This window comes from Rutidosis leptorrhynchoides, chromosome 6, assembly GCF_046630445.1.
Source record: "Rutidosis leptorrhynchoides isolate AG116_Rl617_1_P2 chromosome 6, CSIRO_AGI_Rlap_v1, whole genome shotgun sequence".
Taxonomy (NCBI): domain Eukaryota; kingdom Viridiplantae; phylum Streptophyta; class Magnoliopsida; order Asterales; family Asteraceae; genus Rutidosis; species Rutidosis leptorrhynchoides.
Genome location: NC_092338.1, coordinates 56039399 through 56056663, shown reverse-complemented (window position 1 = coordinate 56056663; position 17265 = coordinate 56039399). Strand labels below are relative to the sequence as shown.

The 17265-nt window shown below is 30.9% G+C and overlaps 1 protein-coding gene across 1 annotated transcript; it reads right to left on the bottom strand.

Moving 5' to 3' along the window:
* Positions 1-10169: 10169 nt before the first annotated feature.
* LOC139855438 (GCN5-related N-acetyltransferase 7, chloroplastic) lies at positions 10170-12388 on the bottom strand. Its single transcript, XM_071844658.1, has 5 exons — positions 12065-12388; positions 11457-11609; positions 11264-11359; positions 11008-11128; positions 10170-10511 (listed from the first exon to the last, which is right to left on the bottom strand). Exons 1-5 carry the CDS (start codon positions 12323-12325, stop codon positions 10351-10353), a joined length of 792 nt encoding a protein of 263 aa, XP_071700759.1. The 5' UTR covers positions 12326-12388; the 3' UTR covers positions 10170-10350.
* Between the last annotated feature and the right edge of the window lie 4877 nt (positions 12389-17265).

Genomic DNA, 17265 nt, shown 5'->3' with positions numbered 1-17265 from the left:
TTTATCATAGTTTTTAATTAACTAACCCAAAACAGCTCGCGGTGTTACTACGACGGCGTAAATCCGGTTTTACAGTGTTTTTCGTGTTTTCAGGTTTTAAATCATTAAGTTAGCATATCATATAGATATAGAACATGTGTTTAGTTGATTTTAAAAGTCAATTTAGAAGGATTAACTTTTGTTTGCGAACAAGTTTAGAATTAACTAAACTATGTTCTAGTAATTACAAGTTTAAACCTTCGAATAAGATAGCTTTATATGTATGAATCGAATGATGTTATGAACATCATTACTACCTAAAGTTCCTTGGATAAACCTACTGGAAAAGAGAAAAATGGATCTAGCTTCAATGGATCCTTGGATGGCTCGAAGTTCTTGAAGCAGAATCATGACACGAAAACAAGTTTAAGTAAGATCATCACTTGAAATAAGATTGTTATAGTTATAGAAATTGAACCAAAGTTTGAATATGATTATTACCTTGTATTAGAATGATAACCTACTGTAAGAAACAAAGATTTCTTGAGGTTGGATGATCACCTTACAAGATTGGAAGTGAGCTAGCAAACTTGAAAGTATTCTTGATTTTATGAAACTAGAACTTTTGGGATTTATGAAGAACACTTAGAACTTGAAGATAGAACTTGAGAGAGATCAATTAGATGAAGAAAATTGAAGAATGAAAGTGTTTGTAGGTGTTTTTGGCCGTTGGTGTATGGATTAGATATAAAGGATATGTAATTTTGTTTTCATGTAAATAAGTCATGAATGATTACTCATATTTTTGTAATTTTATGAGATATTTCATGCTAGTTGCCAAATGATGGTTCCCACATGTGTTAGATGACTCACATGGGCTGCTAAGAGCTGATCATTGGAGTGTATATACCAATAGTACATACATCTAAAAGCTGTGTATTGTACGAGTACGAATACGGGTGCATACGAGTAGAATTGTTGATGAAACTGAACGAGGATGTAATTGTAAGCATTTTTGTTAAGTAGAAGTATTTTGATAAGTGTATTGAAGTCTTTAAAAAGTGTATGAATACATATTAAAACACTACATGTATATACATTTTAACTGAGTCGTTAAGTCATCGTTAGTCATTACATGTAAATGTTGTTTTGAAACCTTTAGGTTAACGATCTTGTTGAATGTTGTTAACCCATTGTTTATTATAACAAATGAGATGTTAAATTGTTATATTATCATGATATTATGATATATAATATATCTTAGTATGATGTATATACAGTTAAATGTCGTTACAACGATAATCGTTACATATATGTCTCGTTTCGAAATCATTAAGTTAGTAGTCTTATTTTTACATATGTATTTCATTGTTAATACACTTAATAATATATTTACTTATCATTTAACATAATTAACCAAGTGTATCAATATCTTAAAATGATTCATATGTACCTAGTAAGACGTTGTTATAACGATAATCGTTATATATATCGTTTTCGAGTTTCTTAAATTAATAGTCTCATTTTTATGTATATAACTCATTGTTAAAATACCTAATGAGATACATACTTATAATAAAAACATGTTAACTATATATATAACCATATATATGTCATCGTATAGTTTTTACAAGTTTTAACGTTCGTGAATCACCGGTCAACTTGGGTGGTCAATTGTCTATATGAAACATATTTTAATTAATCAAGACTTAACAAGTTTGATTGCTTAACAGGTTGGAAACATTTAATCATGTAAATATCAATCTCAATTAATATATATAAACATGGAAAAGTTCGGGTCACTACATGACTCTTCATTATTATTAGGTGAGTCAATGGGACTTGTTCTAGAGGTAGACATCTATCACATAATATCAAACGCGTTAAGAGATTAATATATCACATAATATTCACATGTTAAAAATATATAGTTTCCAACAAAATTTGTTAAGCAATCATTTTTCAAGTAAACACGGTCGAAGTCCAGACTCACTAATGCATCCTAACAAACTCGATAAGACACACTAATGCAAAATTCTGGTTCTCTAAGACCAACGCTCGGATACCAACTGAAATGTCCCGTTCTTATTGATTAAAAACGTTCCATATTAATTGATTTCGTTGCGAGGTTTTGACCTCTATATGAGACGTTTTTCAAAGACTGCATTCATTTTAAAACAAACCATAACCTTTATTTCATAAATAAAGGTTTAAAAAGCTTTATGTAGATTATCAAATAATGATAATCTAAAATATCCTGTTTACACACGACCATTACATAATGGTTTACAATACAAATATGTTACATCGAAATCAGTTTCTTGAATGCAGTTTTTACACAATATCATACAAACATGGACTCCAAATCTTGTCCTTATTTTAGTATGCAACAGCGGAAGCTCTTAGTATTCACCTGAGAATAAACATGCTTTAAACATCAACAAAAATGTTGGTGAGTTATAGGTTTAACCTATATATATCAAATCGTAACAATAGACCACAAGATTTCATATTTCAATACACATCCCATACATAGAGATAAAAATCATTCATATGGTGAACACCTGGTAACCGACATTAACAAGATGCATATATAAGAATATCCCCATCATTCCGGGACACCCTTCGGATATGATATAAATTTCGAAGTACTAAAGCATCCGGTACTTTGGATGGGGTTTGTTAGGCCCAATAGATCTATCTTTAGGATTCGCGTCAATTAGGGTGTCTGTTCCCTAATTCTTAGATTACCAGACTTAATAAAAAGGGGCATATTCGATTTCGATAATTCAACCATAGAATGTAGTTTCACATACTTGTGTCTATTTTGTAAATCATTTATAAAACCTGCATGTATTCTCATCCCAAAAATATTAGATTTTAAAAGTGGGACTATAACTCACTTTCACAGATTTTTACTTCGTCGGGAAGTAAGACTTGGCCACTGGTTGATTCACGAACCTATAACAATATATACATATATATCAAAGTATGTTTAAAATATATTTACAACACTTTTAATATATTTTGATGTTTTAAGTTTATTAAGTCAGATGTCCTCGTTAGTAACCTACAACTAGTTGTCCACAGTTAGATGTACAGAAATAAATCGATAAATATTATCTTGAATCAATCCACGACCCAGTGTATACGTATCTCAGTATTGATCACAACTCAAACTATATATATTTTGGAATCAACCTCAACCCTGTATAGCTAACTCCAACATTCACATATAGAGTGTCTATGGTTGTTCCGAAATATATATAGATGTGTCGACATGATAGGTCGAAACATTGTATACGTGTCTATGGTATCTCAAGATTACATAATATACAATACAAGTTGATTAAGTTATGGTTGGAATAGATTTGTTACCAATTTTCACGTAGCTAAAATGAGAAAAATTATCCAATCTTGTTTTACCCATAACTTCTTCATTTTAAATCCGTTTTGAGTGAATCAAATTGCTATGGTTTCATATTGAACTCTATTTTATGAATCTAAACAGAAAAAGTATAGGTTTATAGTCGGAAAAATAAGTTACAAGTCATTTTTGTAAAGGTAGTCATTTCAGTCGAAAAAACGACGTCTAGATGACCATTTTAGAAAACATACTTCCACTTTGAGTTTAACCATAATTTTTGGATATAGTTTCATGTTCATAATAAAAATCATTTTTTCAGAATAACAACTTTTAAATCAAAGTTTATCATAGTTTTTAATTAACTAACCCAAAACAGCCCGCGGTGTTACTACGACGGCGTAAATCCGATTTTACGGTGTTTTTTGTGTTTCCAGGTTTTAAATCATTAAGTTAGCATATCATATAGATATAGAACATGTGTTTAGTTAATTTTAAAAGTCAAGTTATAAGGATTAACTTTTGTTTGCGAACAAGTTTAGAATTAACTAAACTATGTTCTAGTGATTACGAGTTTAAACCTTCGAATAAGATAGCTTTATATGTATGAATTGAATGATGTTATGAACATCATTACTACCTTAAGTTCCTTGGATAAACCTATTGGAAAAGAGAAAAATGGATCTAGCTTCAACGGATCCTTGGATGGCTCGAAGTTCTTGAAGCAGAATCATGACACGAAAACAAGTTCAAGTAAGATCATCACTTGAAATAAGATTGTTATAGTTATAGAAATTGAACCAAAGTTTGAATATGATTATTACCTTGTATTAGAATGATAAACTACTGTAAGAAACAAAGATTTCTTGAGGTTGGATGATCACCATACAAGATTGGAAGTGAGCTAGCAAACTTGAAAGTATTCTTGATTTTATGTAACTAGAACTTGTAGAATATATGAAGAACACTTAGAACTTGAAGATAGAACTTGAGAGAGATCAATTAGATGAAGAAAATTGAAGAATGAAAGTGTTTGTAGGTGTTTTTGGTCGTTGGTGTATGGATTAGATATAAAGGATATGTAATTTTATTTTCATGTAAATAAGTCATGAATGATTACTCATATTTTTGTAATTTTATGAGATATTTCATGCTAGTTTCCAAATGATGGTTCCCACATGTGTTAGGTGACTCACATGGGCTGCTAAGAGCTGATCATTGGAGTGTATATACCAATAGTACATACATCTAAAAGCTGTGTATTGTACGAGTACGAATACGGGTGCATACGAGTAGAATTGTTGATGAAACTGAACGAGGATGTAATTGTAAGCATTTTTGTTAAGTAGAAGTATTTTGATAAGTGTATTGAAGTCTTTCAAAAGTGTATAAATACATATTAAAACACTACATGTATATACATTTTAACTGAGTCGTTAAGTCATCGTTAGTTGTTACATGTAAGTGTTGTTTTGAAACCATTAGGTTAACGATCTTGTTAAATGTTGTTAACCCAATGTTTATAATATCAAATGAGATTTTAAATTATTATATTATCATGATATTATCATGTATGAATATCTCTTAATATGATATATATACATTAAATGTCTTTACAACGATAATCGTTACATATATGTCTCGTTTAAAAATCATTAAGTTAGTAGTCTTGTTTTTACATATGTAGTTCATTGTTAATATACTTAATGATATGTTTACTTATCATAGTATCATGTTAACTATATATATATCCATATATATGTCATCATATAGTTTTTACAAGTTTTAACGTTCGTGAATCACCGGTCAACTTGGGTGGTCAATTGTCTATATGAAACATATTTCAATTAATCAAGTCTTCACAAGTTTGATTGCTTAACATGTTGGAAACATTTAATCATGTAAATATCAATCTCAATTAATATATATAAACATGGAAAAGTTCGGGTCACTACATTGTGATACACTATGACCTGACCTAAATTGTTAGACAGATATTGACCAACATATAAATATATAATTAATTTAGGTTCGCGAATCCGAGGCCAACCTTGCACTTGTTCAATAACGTTATATGTATTTTTACTACAAAATACAGTATGGTGAGTTTCATTTGCCTTTTTACCCTTTATATTTTTGGGCTGAGAATACATACGAAATTTTTATAAATATTTTACGAAATAGACACAAGTAATCGAAACTACATTATATGGTTGAATGATCGAAGCCGAATATGCCCCTTTTGCTTGGTAACCTAAGAATTAGTAAACTAGTCTACTAATTGACGCGAATCCTAAAGATAGATCTATTGGGCCCAACAAACCCCATCCGTGTATACTTCGATGTTGTTTTATCATGTCCGATGGATGTCCCGGAATGATAGGGGATATTCTTATATGCATCTTGTTAATGTCGGTTACCAGGTGTTCAATCCATATGAAAGAATTTTGTCTCTATGCATGTGACGTATATTTATGAGAACTGAAAATGAAAATCTTGTGGTCTATTAAAATGATGGAAATGAAATGATTACGATAAACTAATGAACTCACCAACCTTTTGGTTGACACTTGAAAGCATGTTTATTCTCAGGTTTGAAAGAGATCTTCCGCTGTGCATTTGCTCATTTTAAAGATATTACTTGGAGTCATTCATGACATATTTCAAAAGACGTTGCATTCGAGTCGTTGAAGTTCATTAGAGATTATTATTAAGTAAATGACACATTAGGTCATTTATAGTTTGGATATTATGAAATGGTATGCATACCTGTCAACTTTCGATGAAATGAAAGTTTGTCTTTTAAAAACGAATGCAATGTTTGTAAAATGTATCATATAGAGGTCATTACCTTGCAATGTAATCAAATGTTATCGTATTCGTCCTTATGGATTAGGACGGGTTACGACACTTAACATTGGATAATTGTTGCCGTAAGTACACAGCACGAGAATTCTTATTATCTTGAAAGATGTTTCGAAGACGTTCCCAAGCCTGAGCGGCAGTTGATTTGGTTTTCATGATAACAGTGAGTAGTTCGGTTGAAATAGTACCGTAGATCCACTGTAAGACCATTGCATCAATACGGTTCCAAGTGGCTTCTTGTGCTTGTGTTCGGGGTGCAGGAACAGCGGTAGTAGTAGTTGAGGAATCGTCATTTGGGTTGAAGGGATGATGTGATCAAGAACATCATAAGCAACACAATGGATGCGAAAAAGTTCAGCCCATGAATTGTATTGTCCTTTATCCATCTCAAGAACAATAGGTATTACGTTTTTGATGTTTGTGATTGTTAAAGCAGGATGAAGTTTCTGAGAATCGGCCATGAGGAAGATTGAGAGATTAAAGGGAAGAAAAGAGGATTGGTAGGCCTGATATCATGAAGGATTGAATAATTTGATTGATTTGCATTCATCTCATAACGTACAATATATACAGCAATACATATCTATATTTTAGGAAACTATAACAAACTCCCTAACTATTATGATCTTCTACTAAAATAGCTAGCTAAAGTCAACTATATCCTGGCTGTACACGGATTACATTTGAATATGTCAACTATATACATAATACGTCTAATAACATGAACACCAAATTAAACAGCAAAACCAAGGTTTTCTAATACGAAGTCACTAATAATCGCAAACCATACATGACGGTGACATCATGTAATACTACAACGATGTACCTACGATTTCATCCCAGGAACTCGGAACCGCAGGTACAAGTTTATGAGTTTAATTAAATGTGTATTTTCCACCTAATCTTTTACCTATTTTAATATAGATCTGTTAATAATAATATAATAGTAGTAATAATAATAATAATAATAATAATAATAATAATAATAATAATAATAATAATAATAATAATAATAATAATAATAATAATAATAATAATAATAATAATAATAATAAACTAAAAAGATTAGAAATTCTGAAAAAAGGAGGAAGTTTGGTTGTAGAAGTTGTTTTAGAAATTGTTTGAATGTAGAAAATGGGGGACGAAGATGGGGTGGGGGTCATTTTAGCTTTTAATCTTTGAAAATGTTAAGTTAAACCCATTTTTAATTTAAACGGTATGCTGGAATTTACGTACAGCATAAATGGATGGGCCAACAATTTAGCTATAAGACTAATTATTACATTTAGCTAAACTTTAACACCAAAACATTGGTATAGTTTATAATTATATTAAAGTAAATTATTAATAACTACAATTAGGGATTTTATTACCAACTTGAAGTAAATAATATCACATGTATTCACTTTAATAATCACTTAAATGCATCATATATATATATATACCCATTACTAAATTCTAATATTAAAATAAAACCTAAAAAAAAAACTTAATAACTACTAATTAAAATTTTAATGATCATTAGGGTTTACCGTTAGGGTTTATGATTTAGGGTTTAGAGTTTACGTTTCTTTTTTTTTTTCCTTTTTTTTTTTTTTTTTTTTTGTTTATTTGGTAAAGGAATGGTACCCGACACACAATCATATAGATTGAAAAAAGACAAATAATCTACAAACAAACTAGTTATAAAATAAACTGTAAGGGATTTCAATCCTATAATAAATGTGTGCGCATTAAATGTACCAAAAATAACGTTAGTTATACTACCTCCGTCTCATTCCAATAGGGCAATATTCTATTTTGGGCTGTCCCATTCTGATAGTCCACTTCCATAAATAGAAAGGAAAGAAGATATTTCATTGGTGGATATGGAGAGAGAAGATATTTCATTGGTGGAGAAATGAAGTTTGTAGGATTTCCTAAAACTGCGTGTTTTTTGTCTGTGGACTATTGAAATGAGACGGAGGGAGTAATATTTAACTAGAAAAAGTGGCTCGCACGGCTTTTTGAATTAAATATTCATATTTAACGCAGGTTTATGTATGTACAGAATTAAAAACATGTTATCACGGCTGTATTTGGATACACGTGGTTAGTACCTAGTATACATAATGGTCTGCGCGTTTTTGACGACAGGAAGATTGCCAAAAAAAAGGAACGGAACCGTCGATATGATGTAGTTAGTTTGAGTTGTTTATTGTACGTGTGTTAGCCCGAAATATTTAACATTTTTTAAATACATCCGTTTCGCGTATAATTAGTTGCGGTGTGTTTGTAAAATTATTTCGGGTTGAACGGTGATGTCGAATAAATTTAACGTATAGCGAACGAGAAGATATGTCTCATTAAAAATTTGGGTGAAATTTATTTGAGATTTTTTATTAAAATTATAAATTTACATTTTGGTTTGTATGGGGGGTTAGAAATATAAGTTGGGGAAAGTTTGGGGGTATGTTGTTTTTTTTTTTATGTCGTTTTTGTTTTATTAGACGACCAATTTTTTGACTCCAATTAGCATATAGGATTAATGAGTCAGGTTTAAACGAGAGTTCAAAAGGTTGAGAACTGCGAAATTTTTTTAATTACATAGTTTATATGTATTTATATACAACAAATTACATATAAATATTATTTAAGGTATATATCATTGGCAAACAAATAATTATAACCACAAATTAAATGTTCAAATGTGAATTATATGAAATATGCGTTCGTTCACAAACACATCTGCACATGTAAACGAAAAATTATAAATTTGATTATTTAGTTAAATTATATGTTTTTAAACGAAATCTAGTTCAATCTTACTCTTCATCAACATTTATATGTGATTTAACCTACTCAAATGTGAAAATTCATGAAACTTAACGGTTCTCGCAGAGTTGTACCTTTTTTTAGTTCTCGTTTGAACTTTTAACATAATAACATATATCTATTTTCGCCAAAACGAAAAAGAAAACTAATGTGAGTTATAAACGGAGTATGTTTTACCCATATAAATAAAAAATAATTATATTTTTTATGTGTGGCTAAAAACGAAAAATCATACTCCGTATATAAAACCTAGCGAATCATCAAAGATGAAAGGCCCTTCAAAAAAGAAAGGGGCCGTTCAAAGATACCCTCGCACCTAGAAAGCCCAAACTAGCAAACTAACACTAACCCAAGAAACTAAAGACTATTTAGGAACTAGCCAAAACACAAAGGGCCACACACAACAACAGATTCAAAACAAACTAACAAGAACTCCAACAAACAACCAACAAAAAAAAGATAGCTTACACCCAAATCAGGCAAAACCTTAAATACCACAAACGACTGAAACCTACTTAAACTCCAAGATTACCCGCGGTTGTGGACGCCTTCTTGTTTTAACATCGGGCCTAATGAATTTACCCTCAACTTGTTTATACGAAACCGCTTTGCCCGATTGTGATTATGATCGTGATTCATAATCGCCAGACAAAGTAGAAGAATCAATAACCACATTAGATGCCGAGGAAGGAACTCGCATAATGAGGTTTCTTCTTCTTTTGGTGATTATATCGCACGTCGGAAATACATTCAAAAGGCGCCTTGTATTCTCGGGAAATATCCAAGCCTTTAAACACGCCTTTTCACACTTTTGACCATAACACCGACACGCCAGCGGGCCCACATCCACACGTAAATCCAAACCGCAAACATCACCAAGAGCAGAAACCGAATTAACATTGCCCCTAACACGAACACCACCACCTGCCAAACCTGATTGTACTTCCTTCAAATAATTCGAATAAATTGCAGCATTCGGCGAAAAAATTTACAGCAACAGGATCCGAAACACCCGTTACGTTTTCACAATCAACGAAAGATTCATGGCTGCCCATCACAACCCGATCAACCTTGGGACGAAATCAATTGAAAACTCAATATCAAGCAAACGAGAAAGATTCGAGGGATCACCTATCTCATTCCCCCAAATACTATTTTTAATATGATTTCACAAATATCAACTATTGGCAACAAGAATGTATCATATACAATGAGACCATCTTTATACACATATAACTGACAACAGAATTCATGGAAATTTATACTTGGACATTATATTATGACAACAACAATGGAGGTGTGAAGTTTCTATTATTACCAATTTTTAATTATTGGGAAAGACCAATCCATAGAAGAAGTCTTCGAGGACGATCAAGAAACCTTGCCTGCCACGCTTGTTCTTCACTCTCATAAACGAAACCACATTTCATGTACAAATTCTTGGCTGGCTCATTGTCAACTGCAACGTGCACATACAAATCACTAATACCTGAAAACTCCCCAAAACGTCACACAAGTTAGGTTGTATGCATCAAGATATAAGCAAACTTCCATGTGTTAAGTTTGAACGGTTAGACTTATTTGACCCGTTCCCCTTGTTAGCTAATTTAACTAATTGACCCGTTTGAAAAATAGAGCACAACCCAAATAGAGCATTTAGTAGTAAAGCGGATTACTTCCTCTATATTGTTTAGTTGTCTACATGCCAAAGAGAACAATAAAAAAAAGGACTTTTCTAGCGACAGCCGTTAGGGCGGTCGTTAAGATGCATAAAAGATTTGTACATAGCTGTTACCTTTGACTTTAAAGTGGCGAATATTGAACTTTACAAGTTTTTTTTTTATGCACTTTGACGACAGCCTTAAGGGTTGTCGTTAGAAAAACCCAAAAGAAAAATTGTGATATACATATGTTTTCGACAAGATGCTGTTAGAAAGTGTAATAGAAAGACAAACATGAGTGATATTGGTATTATGAGACATTACCCCAAGCTTTAGCAACTGATTTTGATTTTTCAACTAGTAAGAAAGCAAGCCCATTTCTCGTGCATTCTTTGGCAACACATACATTACTAAGGTAACCTCTTGCAAAATCACCACCAATCTCCTGTTTGATTAAACAAGTTAAGTAAAAACAGACAAAAGTTCAATTCCATGAACGAACTTATAGCAATATTTGGCATCATAATTGTAAAAAATACTTGCTAAGATACAGAAACAGATAATCAGATGAACGTAGTACCTTTGGCTTCATTCCTGTAATCTCATTTGGGAGGCTCACACACTGATTAAGATCTAAAGTCCCTACAACAACTCTATCCTCTCCATCGTGTGAAAACTGCACAACATTTATTGTATGTTTCGATCAAGACGGTGTTAGGTTACGTGATCAGGCAACATAAAAAACGAACATACTGTATTCTTAGTTACAGTACCTTACATGAAGAACATAGGTCCCTCGACGAACTACTCATTTGTGATAACGGTAACGTGGCATTGATACAAGACACCTTTTCCCCTGCCTTTGTACCTGCAACACGTTCTTTCAAAGGTCCGAATTCACGTTCAGCCAAATACTTTTTATGATCCTAAGAAAGCTTAAAAATGAGAAACTAACATCAGTATCTTTACATCAACCTAATAGCATAGCATATGCATATAGAAATAGAACAATAATAGTAACTAATTCTCCTTAGAATTGAATATGCAATGCCGAAAACACCCAAAAATAATCATGAACCACGAATACACTTAATATTTATTAAAACTACAAAATGACATGTTACAGTAATTCACATGCAATTAATTAACTTATTCACATGTGAATATTGTTGAAAGTTCAAACTAGGAAACTATTGAATCCGTTGCTTGATTCTCTATTTAAATCCTTCAACTGGCATATTAATATTTATTAAAACTTTTACATCAAACAGAGCATGAATTGCACTCGTAACATATTAAATTGTCTAAATTAGCTATAAAACACATAATCTACAATCTGATTATTAACTATCACGTACATAAAAAGTCAAAGTCAACTCACTTCGATACCAAACGTTGACTTGAAATTGTAGAAGGATCTCACACGAAGCAGTGACGTGGCCCAAAGCTCTTCATGAGAAGATGCTTTTTCTATCTTCAGAGCAGATTTATCGATCCTTATCCTCTCAAATTCCGTACACAATTCTTGCTGTTGTGACGCAGCCGTGCACCACCGTTGACCACATAGTTTCCGGCGACGGTTACTCCGAAGACCGTTGGCCGATTGTAATGGAAAATAATTAGGTATCGTTAGAACCGCCATTTTTCCGATTTTCTCTCGGTGGAATAACAGTGTGTCCGCGCCATTGGTAGTTGGAGAGAGATAAGTGTTATCTTCAGAACAGCAACCAGTGGTATGGGCCTTCAATATGGGCTCATAGCCCACTATATATTGTAAGGTAATATGTAATCTTATAATTTGATTCGATAAAATTTAATTATAAATACTTAGAATCTATCTATTATCTATTATCTATTATAATTATTATTACAATATATAAAGCGACTGATAATAATCTTACGTGTTAACTTCTTATTAATTCCTGCCACGTTCCTCATTTATTCATGCCACATGTCACTCTATTAATTATTTTCATATATTAATCGAATTATTAGATTTCCTAATCTAATTTGATAAACAAATTTCTTTACTTAAAATATTACAGATTATATTATATTAGAATTATATATTATATTATTATTTTAAAATTATTTTAAATAATAATAAATAATATTGTTTGAAATGATACATTAATTTAATATTAATGCACGGGCTCATGTTGTCAATTGAAGTTAAAATGGTTATTTCATAATCCTTATATATATATTTAAATGTGCGTATGATTTGCTTCGTTTGAAATTATAATATAATGGAATTAGTTTGTACTAGAAATATATACAATTAGAGACGTACATAAAATATTATTATTAACGATCGGTGTTAAAACAATTTTTTAGGGGCCCATGTTAGGTGTTTTATAAATTATTTGTCAATTGAAGTTAAAATGATTCCAACGGACGAGCTCATAATATATGTGTTAGTATTCAATATCAATGTTTTCGATATAAATGTTATTAGTAATAAATAACTTTTTTATTTTAATTGTATTATACATTTAATAAGTATCAATATTAACTTATCGACTACTGATTTATATAAATATCGTGCAATGCACGGACTTATAAAACTAGTATTTAGTATAAAATTGTTCAAATTTCTAAGCATTCATATCAATATCAATAACAATAAGCTATATCATTCAAAATATATAATACAAATGTATAAAAAGTATAAAAAATAATGAGTATGCTCTAAATTACAGGTTTCCATAAAAGTGAAATTGTAAAAATCGTGACCCTTTGAGTTGCGAGTTTGAGAAACTGAATCAACTAAATATGAGTCTGTATAAAAGAAATATGATAAAAACGATAATAACTCATAAATTCTGCAAACCTCCATCATTTTAACTATATCTATCTCATATGAACTTCAATTTACCTACCCAATTTTTTTAGCGTGAGAGTCTCTCCCTGCCCGTGTAAAGATTCTCCTTGGTCCTTGTTTCCCTTGCATGCACAAATAATACTAGTAATATTATTCTCTTCGTTCCAAATTATTTGTCCTCAAACAAAAAATATACTACTCTTTAATATGTGAATGTTATTATCATATTATACTTTTTGTCAGTTTTACCTCTTATTATTTTACCTATCATTTTGTTTTGCATAAAATATGGACATTAAAAAAAGTTTTATTATTATTTTTCTTTATATAATCTATTTATAAACGTTGTCAATTAATTTTGAACAACTTCAAAAATATAATATAATGGACCATAAAAATGAGAGTATTATTTTATGTTTATAATTTATATTTCAGGAATAAGAAATTATGTATATATTTTATTGTTATTTTACTCTATATACTAATTGCCAAAGATGACTACTATTCACTTACTATTAATTGAAAGCGACACATTTTGCTCTTTAATGACTTATATGTTGCGCAGAGAGAAGTTGTACTCACAAGGAGTACTACACTGTCATACCCCGTCCTAATCCATCTGGACGAAGTCACCAACATCTGGTCCCATTGCGATGATCGACTTCAAATAATGTCTTTAAAATGAGCAAATGCACAGCGGAAGATTTCTTTCATACATGAGAATAAACATGCTTTAAAGTGTCAACCAAAAGGTTGGTGAGTTCATAAGTTTATCATAAAACAATAAAATTCATCATTTTGATAGACCACAAGATTTAAATCCTGCATGGTACAAATGAGCCCGAATCCTATACCCACATGTAATGTACATGCGATATCTTTTAAATACAGTACACCTTTCTCGTGTACGAAATCATTTTTCATAAATCTTAGTAACCGTACACATATCTCGTGCACAAAAATAACATACACATAACCTGTGTATAAAATCATTCTCTCGATACATAACATTCACTTTTCATTTCTTTCATAACTTGGCTTAGTAACCGACCTTAACATATAATGGGCATAATAATATTCCCAAAACAGAACATCTCGTCTGTATAATAATCATATAAACTTCGAAGTACTAAACACCACGCCCACTAGCCCTTCCGTCTAGTGAACATTCTGGGTGGGGGTGTTAAACCCGGTAGCTACCTTTAGGATTCACGTCAATTAGGCGTGCACTAATTCTCAAAATTAGTGATGTTCCCTAATTCTTAGGTTAACAAGCAATAATAATCAGGGGAAAAATATTCATATCAATTGTGGCAATTATCACGTCCACATAATTCAATGGTGGCCATTATCACGTCCACATAATTCATTCGAGGAATGTTTTTCTTCTGTCTATCTCATCAAACATTTATAAAAGCATTTCATGTATTCGCAGTTCAAAATGTATTTCAAAAGCATTTAATAAAGCAGTTGTAAAAACAGCGCATGTATTCTTAGTCCCAAAAATGTAAAGAGTAAAAGAGAGCAAATGAACTCACGCATATAAATATTGTAAAACAATTAGTAAAGCATTTGCATGTATTCTCAGCCCAAAAACGTAAAGAGTAAAAGGGATTCAAATGAACTCACAATACGATATTTTGTAGTAAAAATATGCATACGACGGAACTGAACAATGCAAGGTTGGCCTCGGATTCACGAACCTATATCATTTAAATATATATATATATATATATATATATATATATATATATATATATATATATATATATATATATATATATATATATATATATATATATATATATATATATATATATATATATTAACACATAATTGTAATCGAATAATTTTATATATTATTATTAATGATATAATTATTATATTTAATAGTTTATAGGTTTCATTAATAATTTATTTATATATATTTACTTTAGATAAAAATATTAATATAGTTATGTTATATGTATTAAATATATTTTTATATTACTAATATTCATTTGTTATAATATTAATAATAGGAATCATGATACTTAATAATATTAATGATAAAATAATAATAATAATAATAATAATAATAATAATAATAATAATAATAATAATAATAATAATAATAATAATAATAAGAATAATAATAATAGTATTAGTAATAATAAGAATAATAATAATGATTTAACTACCTCAAAGAATAAGCTTCCTAAAAAAATGCCATAGCCCGTTATTGAACCCATGACCTCTCGTTCGCTAACCACACCCTCAACCATCCATCCATTTTTATCTATCCGATATAATTTCATAACTAATTTTATTTAACCCTTCGTTTATATTCATCTATTCTTCTACAACCCATTTGATCTCTTCATTCTAACTTCATCAGCATCATCACTTCCAATCATCAAATCGTTATCATCATCATTATCACAGTTTCATTTCATCATTTTCATCTTCAAATATGTTCATCATCATCATCTTGAACTTCACTGTTACCATTTCCATGATCATATACTCGTTATTTCTTCATCCTAATCCTAATCATCATAATCATACCGCATCATCTCTGTTTCCTTTTTCATCATCATTCATTTTTTATTTCGATCACCATTAATTATCATCAAATACTATTCATCATCTTCAACCTCCGTTATTTTATGTATCATCATCTATATAACACGTATCATACCATCTAACATCCTAACATCATTATTCGATCATACGGATCAAACATAATTATCCTCATCTTTATTCGTTTAATCACTGTAGAAGGAAGTGGGTTTCGAGTTGTGCAGTCTATTCGAGCAGGAACATGAAGCGTAAACAGAAGTTGCAGCAATCAACTTCGAATAGCAGAAGTTTTGTTAGCGTGTTTTAAATAGAAATACAGAAACAAAACAGATAATAAAATCAGTTGTGGTTCGTAGTTTCGTTTGATCAAGAAGAAAAAGAAACGAAAGAATAAGAATTTAAGAATTATAAATGATGGTTTCTTGGTTGTCTTTGCTACTAATATCCGGCTAAAACAGAATCACGATCCAAGTAACAGCAGCAGCAGGTGACCGAAAAAAAAATATCGGTGTGAGAAAATCACGATGGTGGTGAGGATTTGGTGATTAAAAGGTGACGGTCTGTGTATATGATTTAGAAACAGAAAGAATGGAAACTTGTGTGGTGTTTGGTTGTTCGAACGAATAAGAAACATAAAGACAAAGTAAGCGGGTTCGAGGATGGTGAAAGGTGGCGGTTCTTGGTTATTCCGGCGGTGGTGAGGTGAAACGGTTTAGGGTGGTGGTTGTTAGTGGGTTCGAAAAGAATATGGAGGGTGGTGATTGCGGAAGGAAGCGAGTGATGTGGTTCTTGGTTAAGTTGTTCGTGAATCGTCGGGAATGGTCGAAAGTCAAACGAATATATGAAACAATTCAAAAATTTTGTGACTCAACATTACAGACTTTGCTTATCGTGTCGGAAACATATAAAGATTAAGTTTAAATTTGGTCGAAAATTTCCGGGTCGTCACAGTACCTACGCGTTAAAGAAATTTCGTCCCGAAATTTGAGTGGGGTCGTCATAACTAACAATAAGAATGTTTTCATGACGAATATTAATTGATAAATAGAGTTTTATCATTACTGAATAATATAGATAAAACGATTTAATCACTCGAAGTGTACGAATGAAGTTATCACTAAATAGTAAAATGAGATAGACAAGTTTCATCATAACTTTTCACTAGTCATGGTTGAATTTAGAAAATAAGGTTCGTC